Here is a 19746-nt window from a genome sequence, read left to right on the forward strand (position 1 = left end):
AATGTTGTACGATACACGTGCGAATAGGTAATTCGCAACTCGTGTCGATTTAAAACACTCCCTTCGGTCGTGTTTTAATTTATCGCCACTCGTTTCGAATTTCCTATTTTTCGCACTTGTATCGTAAATAACTATTAAAGGGAGAGAGATTATCTGTTCGGTAGTTTTCTTGTTTTCTTGGTATGTCAGGACAGATCAAGATTGTTTACCTCTTTCTAATGCTAAAATAACTAATTATATCTATGATTACAAACAAGGTGACAACGAAGGACGATAAATTTTAACCAATATTTTATTCCGTCGAAACAAATTACAAACGGCTAGAGATCTTCGTGTTCTTGAAAGCGTTTATCTGTTCCTGCTTATCTTCGAAGAACTTAATCAGTTCTTCAGCGTTCTTGTCAGCGAACACAGTAGCCAAGTTGTAGAAGTAAATCTTCTGCTTGTACGCATAGTATTGGTACACAATAGTGTCTGGGGCATAGGCGGTCGGTTCCGACTGGAACTTAATTGCCCCCTTCTCGCTGGTGCCGTTCACGTTCAGCTCATAAAGACGGCCGTCAACAACAGCGTAAACCTGGTTGATCAAAACTGGAGGCCTGACGAGAGCTACTTTAGCGGGATGAGCGGGGAGACCTTCGATTTTAAGGACACGCTGGCCGTTGTAAGTGTAGAACTGGTGGTCGCCGTCGTAGAAAAACATGATTCCATCCCAGTCGATAACCATGTCTCTAGCGTCCTTAACTGCTTCAACTTTAGTGAACATTTTCTCATCTTCGTCATATTTGTACATAACGTAGTCTGAGGTCAAGTAATATACGTTAGCATGTTCAGTATCAACAGCCATTCTGATGATGCTGTCAGTTGTTCAGCGGTGAGGTGGATAATGCCGGTTCAGTTGAGGCGAAGATAATTAAAACCGTCTTGTATAGTCACAAATAATTATATTATCAAAAGCACAAGTTACATATTTAGGTGTAATGTGAAGTATATATTATTCTCGTTCCCATGGTAATATAATTCAAGGATAGAACAATACCATAGATAACTATGAAAAGGAATTAGTCTTCTGTTGGACTTGCCAACAGTCAGTAACGGTACCATATTTGGTCGCAGTCTTGTCTTGTTCGTTGTACTTGTAGATGCCATCGCTAGCGCCGTAGGTACATAAGACATGTCAGGTGCTTTGATAAAGAAAGCGACGAAAACTCACATCACTATAGGTCTTAATTATGTTGATATAAGGTTGGATATCGCTTGAATATATAATGGAAAATTACATGTAGGTACATGTTCAAGTGATTCGAGCCCAATCAGAGTGCATGCCCTTTACAATCATTTGCATTTCTTACATTTCTTTTTGTATTGTTACATATTTACTTGTCGTTTATCTATGTACTTTAAAATTCTTGGTAAAATGCAGTAAATTCTTTTACATTTTATGTTAATAACATATTTTCTACAGTGTAAAGGAGTGGTATTCTGATTTATAAATTTATTTGAATTTTGTTGTCGTTATGATACAACCTTGAAGGGAGTCGCACCAATAAGCGCGAACGGTCGCATCATATCAATATCCTGATCATAAAATCTGAATAGGCGTCGATTCAGAAATTTATCGGACAAAGAGGCAGGTTAATGCCGAATGCATTATGCTTCAGTTTAAATTGCGATCCAACGTACCTAATTGACGCCAATAGGATTCAAATTTGGACTGCATTTCTGTCCCATCATAACAGCAGTAACTACACTGAGAGAAAAATCATCACCAGGAATTAAAAAACAGTTCTGTACTGGGGGAATAATTATGGACTTTTCACTATTTCTGTAAAGTTTATTTATTTCTACAAACAGCTCAGTAATCCCAAATATAATTTCAACAAACAGATAATAGAATTTGCAAGAACTAATAGAAATTGCAAAAGTCAATTTGTTCCTATTAGTTAACTCTCCTTGTCCCCGGATTAAGCTTATTTTTGTAATTCTAAGTGTATTTTTGTTGCACTTTTCCCTCAGTGTATCAAGTTCCAATTGCAATCGATTATTGCGAGAAGCATAACACGTTATACAACAACCCTATGTGTACATATACATACAGGGTGGAAAAAAATTATGGGCCCTGGAGGGAAAGTGCCTTAAAATCTTAAGTTAGCTCATTCTATATAAAGAAAAAAAATAGAAATTATTAAAAAGAAACATAACTGCATCAAAGATATTTAATCTTTCGGTTTCGCTTATTTAAAAATATTCCATTTTATGGCTATTTTGTACGACATACGAGCGTAAGACCGTTTCTTGGAGAAATGTTACCATTAAAATTAACTGTATCGATTAGTAGAATGAAACAGCGAGTGTTTATTTTATGGCATTTTTAGTCGGTCCAATTCCCAGGCGAGTCAAGCCAATTGAAAAAAAAAATCTTTAAATGCATTTTTGTTTCATTTTAAAAATAAAAGAATGTTTCCTTTAAGTAAACTAAGCTAACTTAAGGTTTTAAGACACTTTCCCTCCAGGGTCCATTGATTTTTTCCACACTGTATACATGTCGGCGGCCGATCGTAAGATCAGGCAGATAGTAATGTTCCTTTGTATTGTTTTGAGTAAGTATAGTCACATTAAACCAATATACTTATAGGTAAGATAGGTTCGTTAGGTTGCTTCAGATGCCCGAAGGGCAAACTGCCCAGAAATAGGAGCCTTGCGTAGTGGGGCTCCGTCGACTCAGGGAACGAATCAAAGATTTTCACGTTTCACGATATGCCTAGGAATTTCACGATATGCCTAATCTTACGATCGGCCGCCGACATATATAAAATATACTGCATTACTATACAGGTATGTACTTCATTTAACTCGTACCCGAAAAAGGCCATTTTTGCTACAACCAGCAGGTGGCTGAAAAATGTCTACACATAAATTTAATTTGTCCGTCCGTTGGTGACAAAGTGCCGAAATGCGTGCAGCGCACTCGCCGATTAACTACGTCGATAATAGTGATGGCCTTTATATCGATACTATTTATCTTGGTGACAAAAATATGCAATGAAAATAATATTTACTAGAAAACAATATAAAACAAAATAAGTTATTTCAGTTTATATACTTTATATTTTATATTATAAGGTAGAAGTACTAGTTCTCGACGCTGCACTAGTATTCGACATGGACACTTTATGTCAAAGTAACAAGGATTAAATTTGAATACAAAAAAATCTTCGCCGTTAAAATTTTACCTATATTACTTTGACATAAAGTGCCCATGTCGAATACTAGTGCAGCGTCGAGCACTAGTACTTCTACCTTATAGTGTTTCTACTTAAAATAACACAAATCAAAGTATTTTCAACAAATTTTACACAAATCAAGTTTGTGTAATTAAATATGTGTACAAAACACGAGAATTTAAAGTGTTGTAATTTGATTTGTTCCATAATTTTAAACAATTACACAACACATAAATGACATAAATCTTAATCATAATCTCACATTTTATATTTGGTACCTTCTTAAAAAATAATAGACTACCTCTGTTCTGTTTTATGCATTGATTTCATCTGGTGTTCAAACTTTCAGCGCCACTCACGACACGTTGTCGTTTTGCCTTTACAAAGCATTTTTGCTACATACCGGGAAACCCAATTTATCGGCTTCGTCGTAGCGCAACGACCGTAGCTCAGCGGTGAATGTGTTAAAGCATTTTGAATTGTAGCGGAGACATGTATGATTCAAAGTTGTAGGGATAAGTTCGCCTTTGTGCTACTGATGTATGTTTGTCCTTTTTAGGGTTCCGTACCCAAAGGGTAAAACGGGACCCTATTACTAAGACTTCGCTGTCCGTCCGTCCGTCCGTCCGTCCGTCCGTCCGTCTGTCACCAGGCTGTATCTCACGAACCGTGATAGCTAGACAGTTGAAATTTTCACAGATGATGTATTTCTGTTGCCGCTATAACAACAAATACTAAAAACAGAATAAAACAAAGATTTAAATGGGACTCCCATACAACAAACGTGATTTTTGACCAAAGTTAAGCAACGTCGGGAGTGGTCAGTACTTGGATGGGTGACCGTTTTTTTTTTGTTTTTTTTTTTTGCATTATGGTACGGAACCCTTCGTGCGCGAGTCCGACTCGCACTTGCCCGGTTTTTTGTTTTACTTGTTTGTACAATAAAGTGTTTTACTGCTAATACCTGTATCCATGCGACGTATAAAGACTAGCTGTGCGTTGTTTTAGTATTACGCTTTATTTTGATCCCATTATCCGCTTAAATAATTTGGTCAGGAACCTTAGGTATCATACAGACGAGTGGTTAAGTTTCTCATTCAATACACGATGAAATTTAATTGGTGATCAGCAACCAATTTTTCATATTCAATCATCAATCGAAAAAATATCGACGTTTGTTGGGGCTGCCCTGGCGATGCAGCGCGTCGGGGATGTTCGCCGAGTGGAGCACAGACGGCTTCCACGCAGTGCTGCGCAAAAGGGTGGCGTCCCTGTGGCAACGCGTGCGGGGCAGCACCAACAGACTCCTGAAGGTGATTGCGGAAAGGGTCGATAGCCCTCTTATAACTCACTGGATGACAATGCATGTTCGGTCCAATGAGCATTATATGTTTTACTAACACTAATAAAGCTTGAACACGCCAAAACGTGGGCACATAAAATTACAAATAAATAGAAAATAAAGGTCTAATGGAGCGAAATATATATTGAATATAATTGAAAATATTATAGTTTATCATGCTAATATACTAGACTATCATTTCAGCCTCAGGATTTGACATGTCACAGACTTCGTGATGACCAGGACACAGGCACTTTGCACGACATGATTACTGTATGCTTAAGTAGTCCAAGCCAGAGTTATTTGCGGATAAGTTGATAATATAACTTTAACGGGTGTCTTTTTCAAATATTCATTGATATGGGCCCAGTCCATTGCCATCCGCCTTCATTTATTACCATCCGCCAAAAGTACCCTTTTGGCATTGTCAGCATGTCCATCATGTTAATACCCCTTCGTCACTGTTATAGTGTAATGACAACACGATGAATGCTACCAAAATAGTAACTGTGAGCTGTGGCTTCTTTAAAATAGGTTTAGGTCATTTTCGCAAATGTTTCTTGCATACATTTCTATAGTCAATGTCCCTTATGCGAATCAATTAACGGCGTCGCTTGATGCAATCACAAGTAGCTGGCTCAACCAATAAATAATGGGGATACTTAGCATTATTTTTATCTTGCAATCTTCGGGAATGTATTAGCAACTCATACAAGTCAAACTTTTTATTTTGTGTATTGCTTGAAGTATGTATTTCTATAGAACCATCGTCTAACACCTAACACGCTCAAATACGTTAAAAATGATCAAACGTTTTAATATCCTACATTTTGCATACAAATTTCATTTAGCACCACTATTTTGGGAGCAGATAAGCTCTTGCTAGCTCTTAATTTAACTTGACTTCTCTTTTTGTACATAAATTTGAGATATTTGTACGTTTTTTGCAACATAAGAAAAATTTGGTTTCGGTCTTTATGTAAGAACGCTGTATTTTCCTAGTTTCTTTTTTTTTCTCATTTGTATCTCGTGTTATTCTGCTTTCTGGTTGTCTTTCCATTCATTGACGTCTCCGCAACATTTCAAAAACACAAAAACTAATCGATCCTCGATATATTAACATTTTCACAAGGTTCTTTAGCCTAATCGACTTTTCCAATTCTATTGGTGCAAAGTGATTTCGCTCAGTTATTGTTTAAAGCTCGTTATCATGAAAACGAATCATACAATTGACAACTATTGTGGTATCATATATTCTTCATACTATAGCGATTTTAATTTAAGTAAAGTAATAAAATTTAACCACCCTTTCCAAAATGTATAAGCAAAAATGTGTGCCCACGTTTTGGCGTGTTCAAGCTTTATTAGAGTTTATCTGTATAGTTTTTATATTTCTTTGTTACCTACTAATACTACTAATACTTAGTTTTGTAGACAAAAATATGGATACTTGGTGTCTGAAATAAATATTTTCATTTTCATTTTCATTATGATCCCATCACTACCGTTACGTGAGAGAACGCTCAGTATTTGACGGGAGCCGGTGAGAGCCATCATTTACATACTGCCCCTCAAAGCCCGATGGCCCCGATAGACGGAATAGGCCCCAATTGGGCCTAATACTGGAATTCTAACAGCACTAAACAGATCATAGAGGAATAGGATTGCCATGCGTTGAATTGAACTATGAATTTTAATACAGTTTATTACCGTAACCACCGTAAAATGGGGTGAGTAGGGTCAAAACTGAAATTCAAACCTCGATAACATTTTATTTTTACATATGAAAACTGAATGGTGTATATAATAAGTGTTCCGGACGTTTGTATTTTAGTTTTTATTTTATTTTGGGTAGTTCCATTTCATAACTTTGACGATAAAGAGGAAAACCCACCTCACCCCGTAGTGCCTCGAATTTGGGGTGAGAGGGGTTTTCATACAAAGGTGATTTTGGAAGATTGTTGGATCGATTTTTTTTTATTATGCGTATTACTATAGCTCCATTTTAAATTGGTATACATTATTTTTGTAGCAGTAGCTTTAAAATCCCTTCTCACCCCCTCTCAAACCTTCTCTCCCCATTCATAACCCACCTCTCCCCGCGAAACCTACTCACCCCGTTTTACGGTACCGTAAAATGTGCCTACTTTGTTCCCCATTTGGTAATGGTGGTCAAACAGTTTTTATCTATGAAAACTATAGCACAACCTCATAAGTGTTACAACATGATAGTACTGATTGTCTTATTTTGAACCAGCAACATAACTGCGTACCACAATATACGCAACAATATATCTCTGTTTCTGGGTCTCTGTTTGACCCAATGGTTGACTGGTAGAGAATGCCTTTAGGCATTAAGTCCGCCATTTGTACATTTTTCCTGTTTGTGCAATAAAGTTTAAATAAATAATATAGGTAATACTTATGTAATAAAATTTCAAATGTTCGGAGCAAATTTTGAAGCAAATAAGCATATACTACAAAGAAGCTCCGGCCCGGACACGGCCCGATTTAACGTGAGTCATCCTTAAGGACGAAATCTGGGTTAAGTATGTCACTACACGATTTTTCACTACATTAGTGGCAATAAATTAATGCTTAATAGTAAAATTTTAACGGCTGTCATTTCCCTGCATTTATGGTGCAGTCCAAGTGCTGTTAGAGTAATATGACCGTAAAAATATTGCTCGTCACAAACACGTGTAAATTGTCTATATAACAAAGAAAAACATAAATTACGCATTAATATAACAGTATGTATCTTTTAATATTCTTCGCGTTGCCCCTCGCTAAAGCGACGTACGTCATCACCGTTTACGGAGACGTATATAAAGACACGGAATTCTTCACTCGGACTTTCCCGTGGATCGTGGATAACATCGGTGGGGACATTACCGTGGACTACCATCTGTTGGGGAGCGGCAGGTACTCAGTGCCGCAGATGTGTGCGCTGAGCCAGCTCAGGTCGAACACCTATCTGCAGGCGGAGTTCTTGAAATGCGAGGCTGAAGGTATTAGGTTCATAGGATTCTTGGGAATTATTGAGAACTCCTTGCGTCGTAATATTATTATAATTGCTAAGCGGGCGAGGTGTTAAAAATAATCATGACGCGACTTTATTGTTAAGGGTATAAGAGCGTGTTAAGGTAATTGTGAACACCTCGCCCGCTTAGCAACTTCTGCTGCTGACTGTACATAAACCGCAATATTATGGTAAAAATGTTAATTTCCACAGGCACAAGAAGCGAGATCTGCCTCTGCAGAAGCGGCGTTGATGCCAAAAAGTTCAGGCAGTGCGTTCTGGAGCGAGGCAACATGGCGGGCTTGGCTGCCTTCAAGCATTCGCAGCTCAACATAGACGTGTCACCTATCATTGAGCTGGGGCCCAGGATCACTGTCTCCGAGGTTATTAAATTAAAAAATATATATAAATATTGGGTATAACTCTTCTGCCATCCCTACTAGAACAAACGCCTCCCATATACATAATTTATTTCACCTTGTATGACGGATTAATGATTGTTTAGGTACAGCAGTTTGTTATTGTAGTTGTTAATTGAATAATAATTATAGCTTTATTAAATTTACATGAAACTTTTGCACTTTTGTACTTTAGCGTGTAGTTGCGCTCTCTCGGAAGGGTTTCCACAGAAGACCAGCGTCGAGATCCTTAGGTGGTATCTTGACATCGCGTCACGTCGTTACTATGAATGAATTCATCCATATTGTGTTCATGCAATTTTGCAGTTCACTTTACCTATGGTCACTGTGCCTGCCAACTTTCGTATAGTCTAATTAGATTTCTTAGGAACTTCGTACAGCTCATGCACTTCGCCCTTTGAGTAACTTTGAGCCTTCATCCAGGTTCCAGATGAACATTATCTCAAGAAGATATGCACTATATTCGGCGATGACAAACCAAGAGGATGTGTCAGGCCGTTCGATTGTAACAATAACAATAGAACGGATGCTTTGGAACCGAGAGCTCTGGCGCACTTCGATTGCAGTAAGGTTGATAATACTTGTGATACAAGCACTGCTACTACTACTACTCTTACTACTACTCCTACTATTCCTACTACTATTTATAAGGAAGGAAAATTTAAAAGGTAAATATAAAAACTATTTGTCAAGTACAAACTAACGAATAGCTAAAGTATGTTATAAAGGTGTTATAAAATGCGTGTGAAATAAAACTTTAGAAACCATTAATAGGTTTTTATTTATGAAAATAAAAAAACATAACGATACGCGTAACATTCCTGACCGCAGCTGCACTACTAGTACGGACGCGTCGGTGTTATTGTCAATTTCCATAGTAAAATGAATGGTATATGGTAGTGCTGCTGCCGTTGGAAATGGACTGTCACCTTAAGACGATACATAATACTCTAGGAATGATCCCATCCTATTAATTTAATTATTTTTATTTCTGACGGCGAATCCTTACATTTATTTATATTTATATGACATTGAGATATTTTTAATATCAATGTAAGAAATTGAGTAGGTACTAATAGCAATGCAATTGCAAACTTATTTGTTTCAAAATCGTTTTACTAATGATTTTTAAATGTATTTTGTATCTGTATTTTGTATGTAATTCGACATTAAGAGACCATATACATCTCTTAGTAATTGTAATGCGTTAGATTGAATTGTTAGTTTTATTTATTTCACAACACTATTAAGAAAATATAAAACATTAAATTAACTTAAAAATAATAATACAAACTATCTCTAAACTAAATAAACTTAAAATAAAAAGCCTAAAAATAAAAAAATGTCCCCCAAGTCACTGCCGAATAACACTGTTTTATTTTATAAAATTGTTGATGTTATTATTTTTGCTTTCATGTAAATTCAATGTTGACGTGTAAAAGTGCCCTCGTGGCCTATTTGCTGAATAAATGTTGATGTTGATGATGTTTGATGTAAATTTACAACTCCATTTCAACGGTACTCTCTGTCAAACGCCTTCGACTGCTTAAATTATATCTTTTGACCAATTTGCTTCGAAATTTCACGTAAATAAAAGAAATGAATGATTCCTAGCAACAAACACACTATAATCAGTAAGCACGAAGCTTCGAAATATATCGCAGATTTTAAAGCATCCAGTTGATTATTAAGTATTTTTAAATTCTTCGTTCCTAATAAATGTATCTCTTCTGTATTCACATTTTTTGCCGTTTCTTTTATATTTCCGCTGTCAATTAGTTGATAATCTGTTTTTGAAACCATTTGCGAACCTTTGCATGAAATTCCATCAACATTTTCAACGTGAAAGTTTAATTTCTCAGAAGTGACTGAGACGCCATCGAAGTTATATTTTTTTGCTTTCACAAGACAATCACAAGGTATCAAGTTTCCGCCAATAGTAATTTTTTGAATTGCTGCTGCTTTGATTTCGTGAAAATCAATATCTTCTATCATGTTATCATCAAGGGATATGATTGATAATTTGTGACTGTTGTGAAATAATTTACCTTGAAAACTTTGTAATGCGTTGCTGCTTAGATTCAGTACTTGTAAAGTAGGTAGTCCATCAAAAACGCCGAATTTTATAGATACCAAATTGTTGTTATACAAATTCAATATAGAAAGCGCATGTGTACCAACGAAAGATCCTGCTTGAATTATTGATATCATATTATTACTTAAATCTAGAAAATTCAAAGAACTCAAATTCTGAAATGAATATTTGTCTACATAACGTATATGATTCGAGGTAAGCAACAATGTTTCTATATTTTTAATTTTATAGATCATAATCGAGCTAGCTTTAGTTATATTGCTCAAAGACAAATCTAACATTTCCATTGAGACATTTATCGCATTACTAAAATTAAATGGTTTCCAGGTATTTTGGAGGTTTACGTCTCTCAATGCCATATTTGAAAACACCGATGCATCTAACATCATATCTGTATTTGTCGAAATATGTAAAGATGAGACTTTGTGCAAACTATTGAACGCACCTACACTGATTTGCAAAATACAATTGTTATCTAAATGTGGGTCAATTTTTGAAGAGGGTGTTTTTTCGACATTTGTATGGCAATTTTTTATTTTTGAAAAATCTGATTTATAATCATCGTTTTAGGAAGGGTTCTTAACAACAAAAAATATACTGTAGGAGGCACCTCTGTACTATTTATAGTTAGCTAGATATGGACGTTTAAAGATCGACATTTGTATGACACTATGTAGCCATTTGTAAGGCGCTTTTGACATGTATACGCCATTTTTTCGACATTATATGGCAGATTCAACATGTATATGCCACTATTTATTATTATTGTTGCATTTATAAGACCCTGACGACATATGTATGACACCTTCTCGACATCTGTATGGCACTAAGTCGACATTTGTATGCCACAATCGACATTTATACGGTCAAAATAGCCGTATAAATGTCGCCATACAAATGTCGCGACATGTCGCCAATAATATTTTTTTGCGATATTTCCTACACAATACAACAGATTCACTTATTTATTTTACTATATATTTTAACACTATATTTGCAACTATTATTATAAAAGAAATATTTTTATTCCAACTATGTACCAACGTATTCAGCGTCCATACAAATGTCGTTGTAGTCGTACCAAAATATATCGAAAGAGATTTTTATCTATTTTTAAATAAATTAAATTGTTTCCGGGTTTACATTTGATGTCAATCGATGCCCAACTAACCGCACTATTGCGTTGTAAATTTAATCTAACCGTTATTCAATAGACAAAGAAGATTATAGGGGGTATATTTAAGTCATAACAAAACAGGTGCCGCGCGGGACAGCGATAAAAAGGCTTCCCTTGTTTTATTGAATAACGCATAAATTTATCAATATGATTAAATCAATTCTCTAGAAAATGCTCTTTATAGAAATACAAAGTTGTTTATAATACGTTGCCTACATCCAGAGTTATGATTTTTTTTATTGCGCGATGCCGCCTCTGGGACACGCGAAAAACGGCAAATTTCGCCGTTTTTGGAACTTCAAATGCGATTTTGTCAGAACCAAATAATATTTTTGGTACAGTTGTGCATGATTTTTAAAGCTTATAATACACTGAATGAAAATATATACATACCCAGTCTTTTAGTCCTATGGACTTCGAGTTTTAGCCGTGGGACAGCAAAAAATGCCTATTTGAAAATTGACCCATGTATTTTCTTTAAATTGGTTAGCCCATGGAACGTTTCGTTTGATATGTTTTCAATCTTATTGTCGTTGAGATATATTTCCATCACGTGTTTCAGATAACTATTATTAACTCTAAACATTTCTAAAAGATTATGAGATAGATCTAGAGTCCAGATAGTAGTGCCATTGAAAACATCATATCCTAAAACCTTAATATCGCTATAAGACGCGTTTAAGAAGGTAAGACCTAGCATTCCAAAAAATGCTGCGTCTTGCAAGGAAGTGAGCTTAGAATACATAAGACGTAATTCGAAGGTAAAAATCAATCCTTGAAATGTGTAAGGAGCTACAACTCCCGGAAGATTATTGTTACTTAAGTCTAATATTTGTACTGCTTCGAGGTCACGAAACGAAAATATTTCGATCTCTTCTATAGAGTTTTTCGAAAAATTCACTTCCAACAAAGATTTCAGGCCTCGAAAGGTGGTCTTGGTTATTTTACCTATTTGATTATTCTCGACGTTAAAAGATTTCAATCTTTTTAGATCACTCAAGTTAAAATCTAAATCTAGCAATTTGTTGTTAGATAAGTCTAGCTCAGCCAACAATGTCAAATTACGGAAAGTATTTTCATGCACATGTGTAATACAATTAAAACTTAAATTAAGCTTCAGTAGCTCGGAGTGTAACTCAAAAAATAAGTATTTTCCAAGTGTGCTAATATTGCTGACACTTAAATCAAGTTCTTTTACCGTAATGCCACAAAAAATAGATTTCTCATTCAAAATTGTTAAAGCATTATTTCTAAAATTACAGAGAGTTATGTTAGTTCCTCTGAAAGAAAAGGGATCAATTGTATGAATTTGATTATTAGATAGATCTACTTGTTGAAGCGCCGCATTATCAATAAACATTGATGTAGAAATAGTTGTTAAGTTGTTACTATTTAATTGGAGATTCTGAAGATTTATCATTTTCCGAAAACTAAAGTCTTCGATGAAGAAAATTTTGTTGAAGCTTAAATTTAATTTTTTGAGACTTGTCAACATTTTGAAATTGTTCTCTTCTAAAGAAGACAAATCATTGTTATCTAATGTCAGCTCTTGTAGATTTGAAAATCGAGCTAAATTTATATCAATTATTTTTATATTGTTGTAGGATAGATAAAGCGTTTCTAATTGAGCCAGACCTTCAAAAGTTAGTACGGTAAAACTGTTGATTTTGTTGTATGACATGTTTAAATGAAGTAAATTAGAAAATTTACTGAAATAATTGTCAGGTAAGATTTTGATAGCATTATGACTAAGATCTATGACAGTTATATTTGAGCCAATTTTATAATTTTCAAATGAAACTTTTTCCAATTCTGAAATCATGTTGAAAGATGCATTGAAAATTATTAAGTTTTCCATTTTTAGGCTTAATAACAGATTAACACTGTTTATTTTATTATGAGAAATATCAAGTGACGATAGTTTAGGGAAATTAAACAATTCATTGGGAATAAAAGTAATGTTTCCGTCGTTTAAGGTCATTGTCAATATGTGCTCAGATATTCCAAAAATATTTCTATTAATGTCAGATATGTTTACAAATTTAATTTTCAGCCAATAATTGTCCAGAGGCTGAAACTTATTTTGACAGTATTGCGTATTGCAGATATATCGCTGTTTGACCGCAATGCAATCCCAATGCTGCACAAATTCAGCTAAATCATTAACAGTTTCTGAACATTCGTATAGTCCTATACACTCTTCCGCACTTTCCATTTCTGTAGTGAAGTTACAGTCGCCTATCACTGATTGCGATGTCAGCAGGAGGAGCGTCGCCGAGATTATTTTTGCATTATCTGAAATGAGTACAATATCATTACAATAGGAACAATACAATACAAAAGCGACGACCGGTCTGGCCTAGTGGGTATACTATAGTGACCCTGCTTGTGAAGCCGATGGTCCTGGGTTCGATTCCCGGTGAGGGCATTTATTTGTGTGATGAGCAAGAGCATAGATATTTGTTCCTAAGTCATGGATGTTTTCTATGTATTTAAGTATTTGTGTATTATATTTAACGTTGTCTGAGTAGCCATAACACAAGCCTTCTTGAACTTACCGTGGGGCTTAGTCAATTTGTGTAAGAATGTCCTTACAAAATTTATTTATTTAATCCTCTTTATTGCACAATCTTAGATTAAATGTACATACATGGAAACACAAATAATAATAATAGGTATTGTGGTCTCAGCATTTCCTAATGAAAATATCAAAAATTAGAGTGCACGTACCTGAATGATATGACCTGAATATATGTTTAGGTGTAACTCTAAGAATGTTAAGCACATTCTTGTAAGCAGGAGTCCAAAAGGTGCACTTAAATTAAAATAACTATCATACAATACAAAGGTACTTACAAACTAAATACAAAATATCAAATGCTATTAAGTAACACTATTTTTACTTTAGGTACCAGAAAGATAATGCAATAAAATTACAGTGTTTTAACAAATACTGTACTTTGAACGCAAACTAAAAATACAATATAAAAAATATTTTACTAATATTTTGCTCACCCATAGTTAGTTATTTTATCTAGGCATCTGCACTTTTCAGGAAGAATTAAACACTGGGACACCAAAGTAAAGTATAAATACTATACGTCAATCTTTCACATACTGTTTGCACACACTGTATACTTTTATGAACTAATAATTAAGACACAAACAAGTAGAGATTAATAAGAAAGTGATCTGTTTATTTTTCTACGAAATTCTTTCGATATATGCTCAATTTGACATGTCATGGGCAAGTCAGATAATATGGGCTATTGTGTACTGTTATCAAAGATGCGACAGTCACGCACAGGATGTGTTAATAATGTATGCAGAAATAAAACATATCCTGTACCTACATGTATTTCTCATATCGTCATTAAAACGTTACAACTCGGGACAGCGTGTTTATAAAGCTTATTAATTCCAAAGGTTGTAACAAGATGGCGCTGATGTTAAAGTTTATACGTGGATGATTAAAATCATTATAGAGCCGCGGAAACCTGCTCGTGCTAAAAACAATACAATAAATACAATCTCAAAAGTCACATATTCTACGCCATTTGAATTATTTTCTATTACAACTTTAAACTTTAAATTTTGATTTTGTTAGAACTTCATCAGCGCCCAACAGCATTCCCTTTTACTTTAAACCCACATTTTTTCCCGCTAAAATGCACACAATATTAACAAAGGGTACCTTCAGTACTGTATTACTGCATTCCGAGGAAGTTTGCACTAATGTATTAAATTGCACTAACTTAGCGTGGTGATATACCCACATCAAGTTTCGTGCAACGCGTGTGCTCCTGACGTCTGGTGCAATGGTCGGGCTAGAAGCGGAATTAGGTAGGTAAACTTTTCACATCAACATCACCTTTTCGAAAAAGAGTCTTCCCTGCTAGAAGAGATCAATGTAGCACTTATCTTCTCTGCTACTACGCTTGAGTCTACTTGTTTAAAATTTTGTTCTTGAGATCCCTCAGCTAGAGTCAGACCAAGAAATGTTTGCAGCGATTTTGATAGCTCACGCGGTGCATGTGTTATTTATACGTCATAATTTCATAGAAGTTTGACATTTAAAATAACACTTGCATTGAGTGGGCTATCAGAATCGCTGCAGGCTTTTCTTGGTCTAATTCTATCATTAGCTATTTTATATTAAATTTATACTGCTATGGTATACAGGGTAATGAATTTAATGATATACCTACAAATAAAAAAAAAGGAAATTAAATATCTAATGGAGTCAACTTTAACCTTTTCAGGTTCAGGTTGAAGTCTGTCCTTGCAAATATCGTCTAGTTTCCGTGTGAATACTTGCAAAAAATACTTACTTTGAAGCTCAGGGAGGTAGGTAGGGAGGCATTTGGCATTTCCGCTAGCCTCTTATGCCTTGTTTTCCTCATTGCAATTGGCATTCATTAATGTGACAGCGTCTGCAGCAACTCTAATTGAGTTCCCTCCAGATTTACCAGCGTGTTACAATACAATATTACCCGCTTTTAGATCCACAGTACAATTACACAGAATTGTAGTACCGGGTGTAATAGATCTTTGTCCAAGCGGACGGTTTTATTTTTGCTTAGTTTGTAAGTATTTTGACAACGCTTGTTGCCGGTTATGGTAACATTCCATTTCTAACCGCAGCTGCACTACCGGTACTGAACGCGTCGCTGTCATTGTCAATTTCCATAGTAAAATGAACAGTAATGCAGCTGTCGTTGAAAATGGACTGTCACCTTTAGTTTTTGTTTAAAGGCGGATGGCAACTGTAGCTCTGCATTACTATGGCGACTAGGTCAGTAAATGAATGCTCAAAAAACGTTGTAGAGGGAAATGCTAGGAACACAATTTTTGACTCCGTAACTTTGTTTAGACTAGTTAGGAGGTGAACATATCAAAAGTCCCCGGCTGTAGCCCCGGTGCTGCGGGGTAGAGGGGGGTAAGAAGGTCGAATTTTTCGGTTTTTCATTGATATCTTGGAAACTTTGCATCTTAGCGACATGACTACTAAGACAAACCGAAAGCTCATAAAATTAGTTACAAGTTTTATCTAGTCAAGTTTTTCGATATCTTGAATAGTTTTTGAGATACCCGCTCTTGAAAGTTTATTTAGGGATTTTAATTTTATCTTGATATCTACATCAGTGATGCTGTTAGGCCATGTTTGGTATCATTTTCGTATAAATCGGGGGTGCTGAATTCATTTATGGTATCACATTGACACTATTCCGAAGTAAAACCAAAATTTTAAAAAATATATTTTTAAAAATCCCTCTTCACGCTTAAACCGCTGAACCAATTTCGTTGAAATTTTGTATAGAAATAGTTTCAGTCTCGACACAGGACATAGGATGGTTTTTATAACCAAAAGCATCTTTTGAGGATGTGAAAAGTGGGGTGGAAGTTTGTATGAGGAGTCAATAACCGCTGAACCGGTTTAGGTGAAATTTAGGATGGTATACATCTGTGATTTAGATGAAAATGATACCTAACATGACTTCAAACTTTACCTTAAGCAGTATTTACCTCAGGAATTCAGTTTCGTCGACGAAGTTGAATTCCCCCCATACTCCATTTCACAACTTTAAAGGATGATTATTGAGATAAAAAGTATCTTATGTCCTGTCTTGGGACTCGAAATATCTGTATACCAAATTACAATTAAATTGTTGAGCGGTTTAAGCGTGAAGAGGAATTTAAAAAAAAAGGTATTTGTTTAAAGTTTATATGTTTTTTCTAAGGAATGGTGTCAATGTGATACCAAAAATGAATTCAGCACCCCCGATTTATACGAAAATGATACCAAACACGGCCTAGCAGCTTCACTAATGTAGATAGCTTCAATAATACCAGAGCACTAACTGCGGGCAAATATGAAGTACCTAGGGTGTATAATTATTATGGCGATAGGACACTAAAGAAACGTTTACCCTATTTACTGAACACTTTGCCCACGGATATAGTAAAAGAGCCCAAAATAAATAGATTTAAAATCAGTCTAAAAAGGTATCTCCTGAATACTCTATAGGGGATGTGTTACCCTATAGTGTATTCATGATATACCTACCTATTTCAACTACGAATGTAAACCTATTCTAATTTTTAAATTTAATTAAGTATAGTATTATAGTATACTGAGACTCCACAGTCAAACTAAATGTAGTTTTGTGGAGCATTGTATGTAACAATAAAGTTGTAACTTCTAGTATAATAAATAACTAAATAAATAAATAAATAGATATCAAGATAAAATTGAAAGCCCTAAATAAACTTTCAAGAGCGATTATCTCAAAAACTATTCAAGATATCGAAAAACTTGACTGAATAAAACTTGTAACAAATTTTATCAGCTTTTGGTTTGTCTCAGTAGTCATGTCGCTAAGACGCAAAGTTTCCAAGATATAAGTGAAAAACCGAAAAATGAGACCTTCTTTTCCCCCTCTCCCCCCCAGCACCGGGGCTACGGCCGGGGACTTTTGATATGTTCACCTCCTAACTAGTCCAAACAAAGTTACGGAGTCAAAAATTTTGTTTCTAGCATTTCCCTCTATAACTTCTTATTTCTTGGCCTAGACGTGATACAGACGTGATACAGATAGCCCCCTCTGCAAAGCTTTCATGGAGGCAGAGGAGACAGCCGCCCACGTCATTTTCGAATGCCCAGGGGTGGCAGAGTACCGGGCACAACACTACTCACCAGGGTCTCTCCCAGAAGTCATCGGCAATGTCAAGGGTCTGCTAGGCTTCTTGGTAGAGCTGGGTTGGCATAGTGCCGCCAACCCACCACGCAAAATAGGCGCAATTATGACGTGGAATTGCGGATACCAAGCCCGCGAGAACCTATAACCTATACTATGGCGACGCTGATGGTGCCGCTGTATCTGTTATGGCTCCTCTACACGATGCGCCGGCGTTAGCCACTCCAAGGGACGCAGCCGGGTCAAACAGATCACTGTGTTATGTCTTTCCTGTAGACATACACAAGACTTAAGGGCTATAAAGGTTAATTTTCTTATTTAACCCTTATCCACGTGAAAAGGTCCTTCTTTTATTTACAGAACTATGATAAAATCATTACTTACATGCCCACAAGCCGTTAACTATTGCCCACAGGAGAGAAAACTAGTGTGTTCGCGCGAACTGTACATTTTTCTCTCCTGTGGGCAATAGTTAACAGCTTGTGGGCATGTAAGTAATGATTTTATCATAGTTCTGTAAATAAAAGGAGGACCTTTTCACGTGGGTAAGGGTTAAATAAGAAAATTAACCTTTATAGCCCTTAACTCTTGTGTATGTTTACAGGAAAGACATAACACAGTGATCTGTTTGACGCAGCCATGCCGTAGAATGAGATAGCAATATCACTTGTTCCCTCTAACGCAGCGGTTCTTAACCTTTTTCTATCCACGGACCCCTAGAAAATAAAGCACAAAGTCCAAGGACCCCTTAATAAAAAAAATCAGCAATATATTATCATCTGTGAAAATTTCAACTGTCTAGCTATCACGGTTCGTGAGATACAGCCTGGTGACAGACAGACGGACAGACGGACGGACGGACGGACGGACGGACGGACAGCGAAGTCTTAGTAATAGGGTCCCGTTTTACCCTTTGGGTACGGAACCCTAAAAATCGGCCCCCGGGCCGTGTACTGTCTGCCGGAGCTTACGGCGCTTACTTTTCTGTGACAGATGACAGGTGATCACGTGATGCTTTCCATAGAAAACGAAGCTCCGGAAGCTCCGGCCCGGACACGGCTCGGTCTAACGTGAGTCATGCTTAATACTACTCTTTTACTTTAATACTCGCTATGACCTCTAGCCGGCCAGACATAAAAATGAAATTTTGATTTGTCAAAACATAGATTCAAATTAGAATGGAACGGGAGACCTTTTTATAGGTCTCTGGGCGGCAAGAGGATAATCTTTGTCTACTAAAAGCTGACTAAGAAATTCTCGGCTAAAATTAATTCCGTGTATAAAATGGCGGCCAGAGGTGAAAATATTAAACCATTAGTGCTTCAAGTTAGAAGTTTACGAAGAAAACAATTTCTGAGCCAGTTCCTGGCCGCGTGTTACACCGACTCCGGTTATAAAGGATAGTCGACCACTGCTGCTTCTTCATATCCTGTTCCTCATTTACCTGGTTATTGACCTTATGGTGGTTCGCTTTCCATACAAAAACCAATTGCGTTATATTAAGTAATTACACACTATTACTACATAAATATGTGCGCATCTATCTAATTTCGAATGTTTATTTGCGCTAAATGGATAGTAAAACGTTGTTTTGTACAGAAATGACGCAAAAAACGTCATTTTGTTAAATAAAACGTTTTTTTGCGTGATTTCTGTATAAAACAATGTTTTACTATAAATTTGAAGCAAATAAACATTCGAAAGTAGATAGATGAACACATATTTATGTAGGTACTTAATATAACACAATTATTTACTGTATGGAAAGC

At 35.9% G+C, this 19746-nt stretch overlaps 3 protein-coding genes across 3 annotated transcripts; 1 reads left to right on the top strand and 2 right to left on the bottom strand.

Annotated features, from left to right (window-relative positions):
• Nucleotides 1-300: 300 nt before the first annotated feature.
• On the bottom strand, nucleotides 301-2873 carry LOC134670829 (uncharacterized). Its single transcript, XM_063528650.1, has 3 exons — nucleotides 2860-2873; nucleotides 1095-1151; nucleotides 301-866 (listed from the first exon to the last, which is right to left on the bottom strand). Exons 1-3 carry the CDS (start codon nucleotides 2871-2873, stop codon nucleotides 311-313), a joined length of 627 nt encoding a protein of 208 aa, XP_063384720.1. The 3' UTR covers nucleotides 301-310.
• A 4448-nt stretch (nucleotides 2874-7321) lies between these two features.
• Nucleotides 7322-8679, top strand: LOC134670830 (uncharacterized). The gene is made up of 3 exons (XM_063528651.1): nucleotides 7322-7577; nucleotides 7802-7971; nucleotides 8431-8679. The coding sequence occupies exons 1-3, from the start codon at nucleotides 7322-7324 to the stop codon at nucleotides 8677-8679; spliced, it is 675 nt and encodes a 224-aa protein (XP_063384721.1).
• A 3048-nt stretch (nucleotides 8680-11727) lies between these two features.
• Nucleotides 11728-13266, bottom strand: LOC134670831 (toll-like receptor 6). Its single transcript, XM_063528652.1, has one exon. It carries the CDS (start codon nucleotides 13258-13260, stop codon nucleotides 11728-11730), a length of 1533 nt encoding a protein of 510 aa, XP_063384722.1. The 5' UTR covers nucleotides 13261-13266.
• Nucleotides 13267-19746: the final 6480 nt, after the last annotated feature.

The sequence above is a fragment of the Cydia fagiglandana genome, chromosome 14 (assembly GCF_963556715.1).
Source record: "Cydia fagiglandana chromosome 14, ilCydFagi1.1, whole genome shotgun sequence".
Lineage (NCBI taxonomy): Eukaryota > Metazoa > Arthropoda > Insecta > Lepidoptera > Tortricidae > Cydia > Cydia fagiglandana.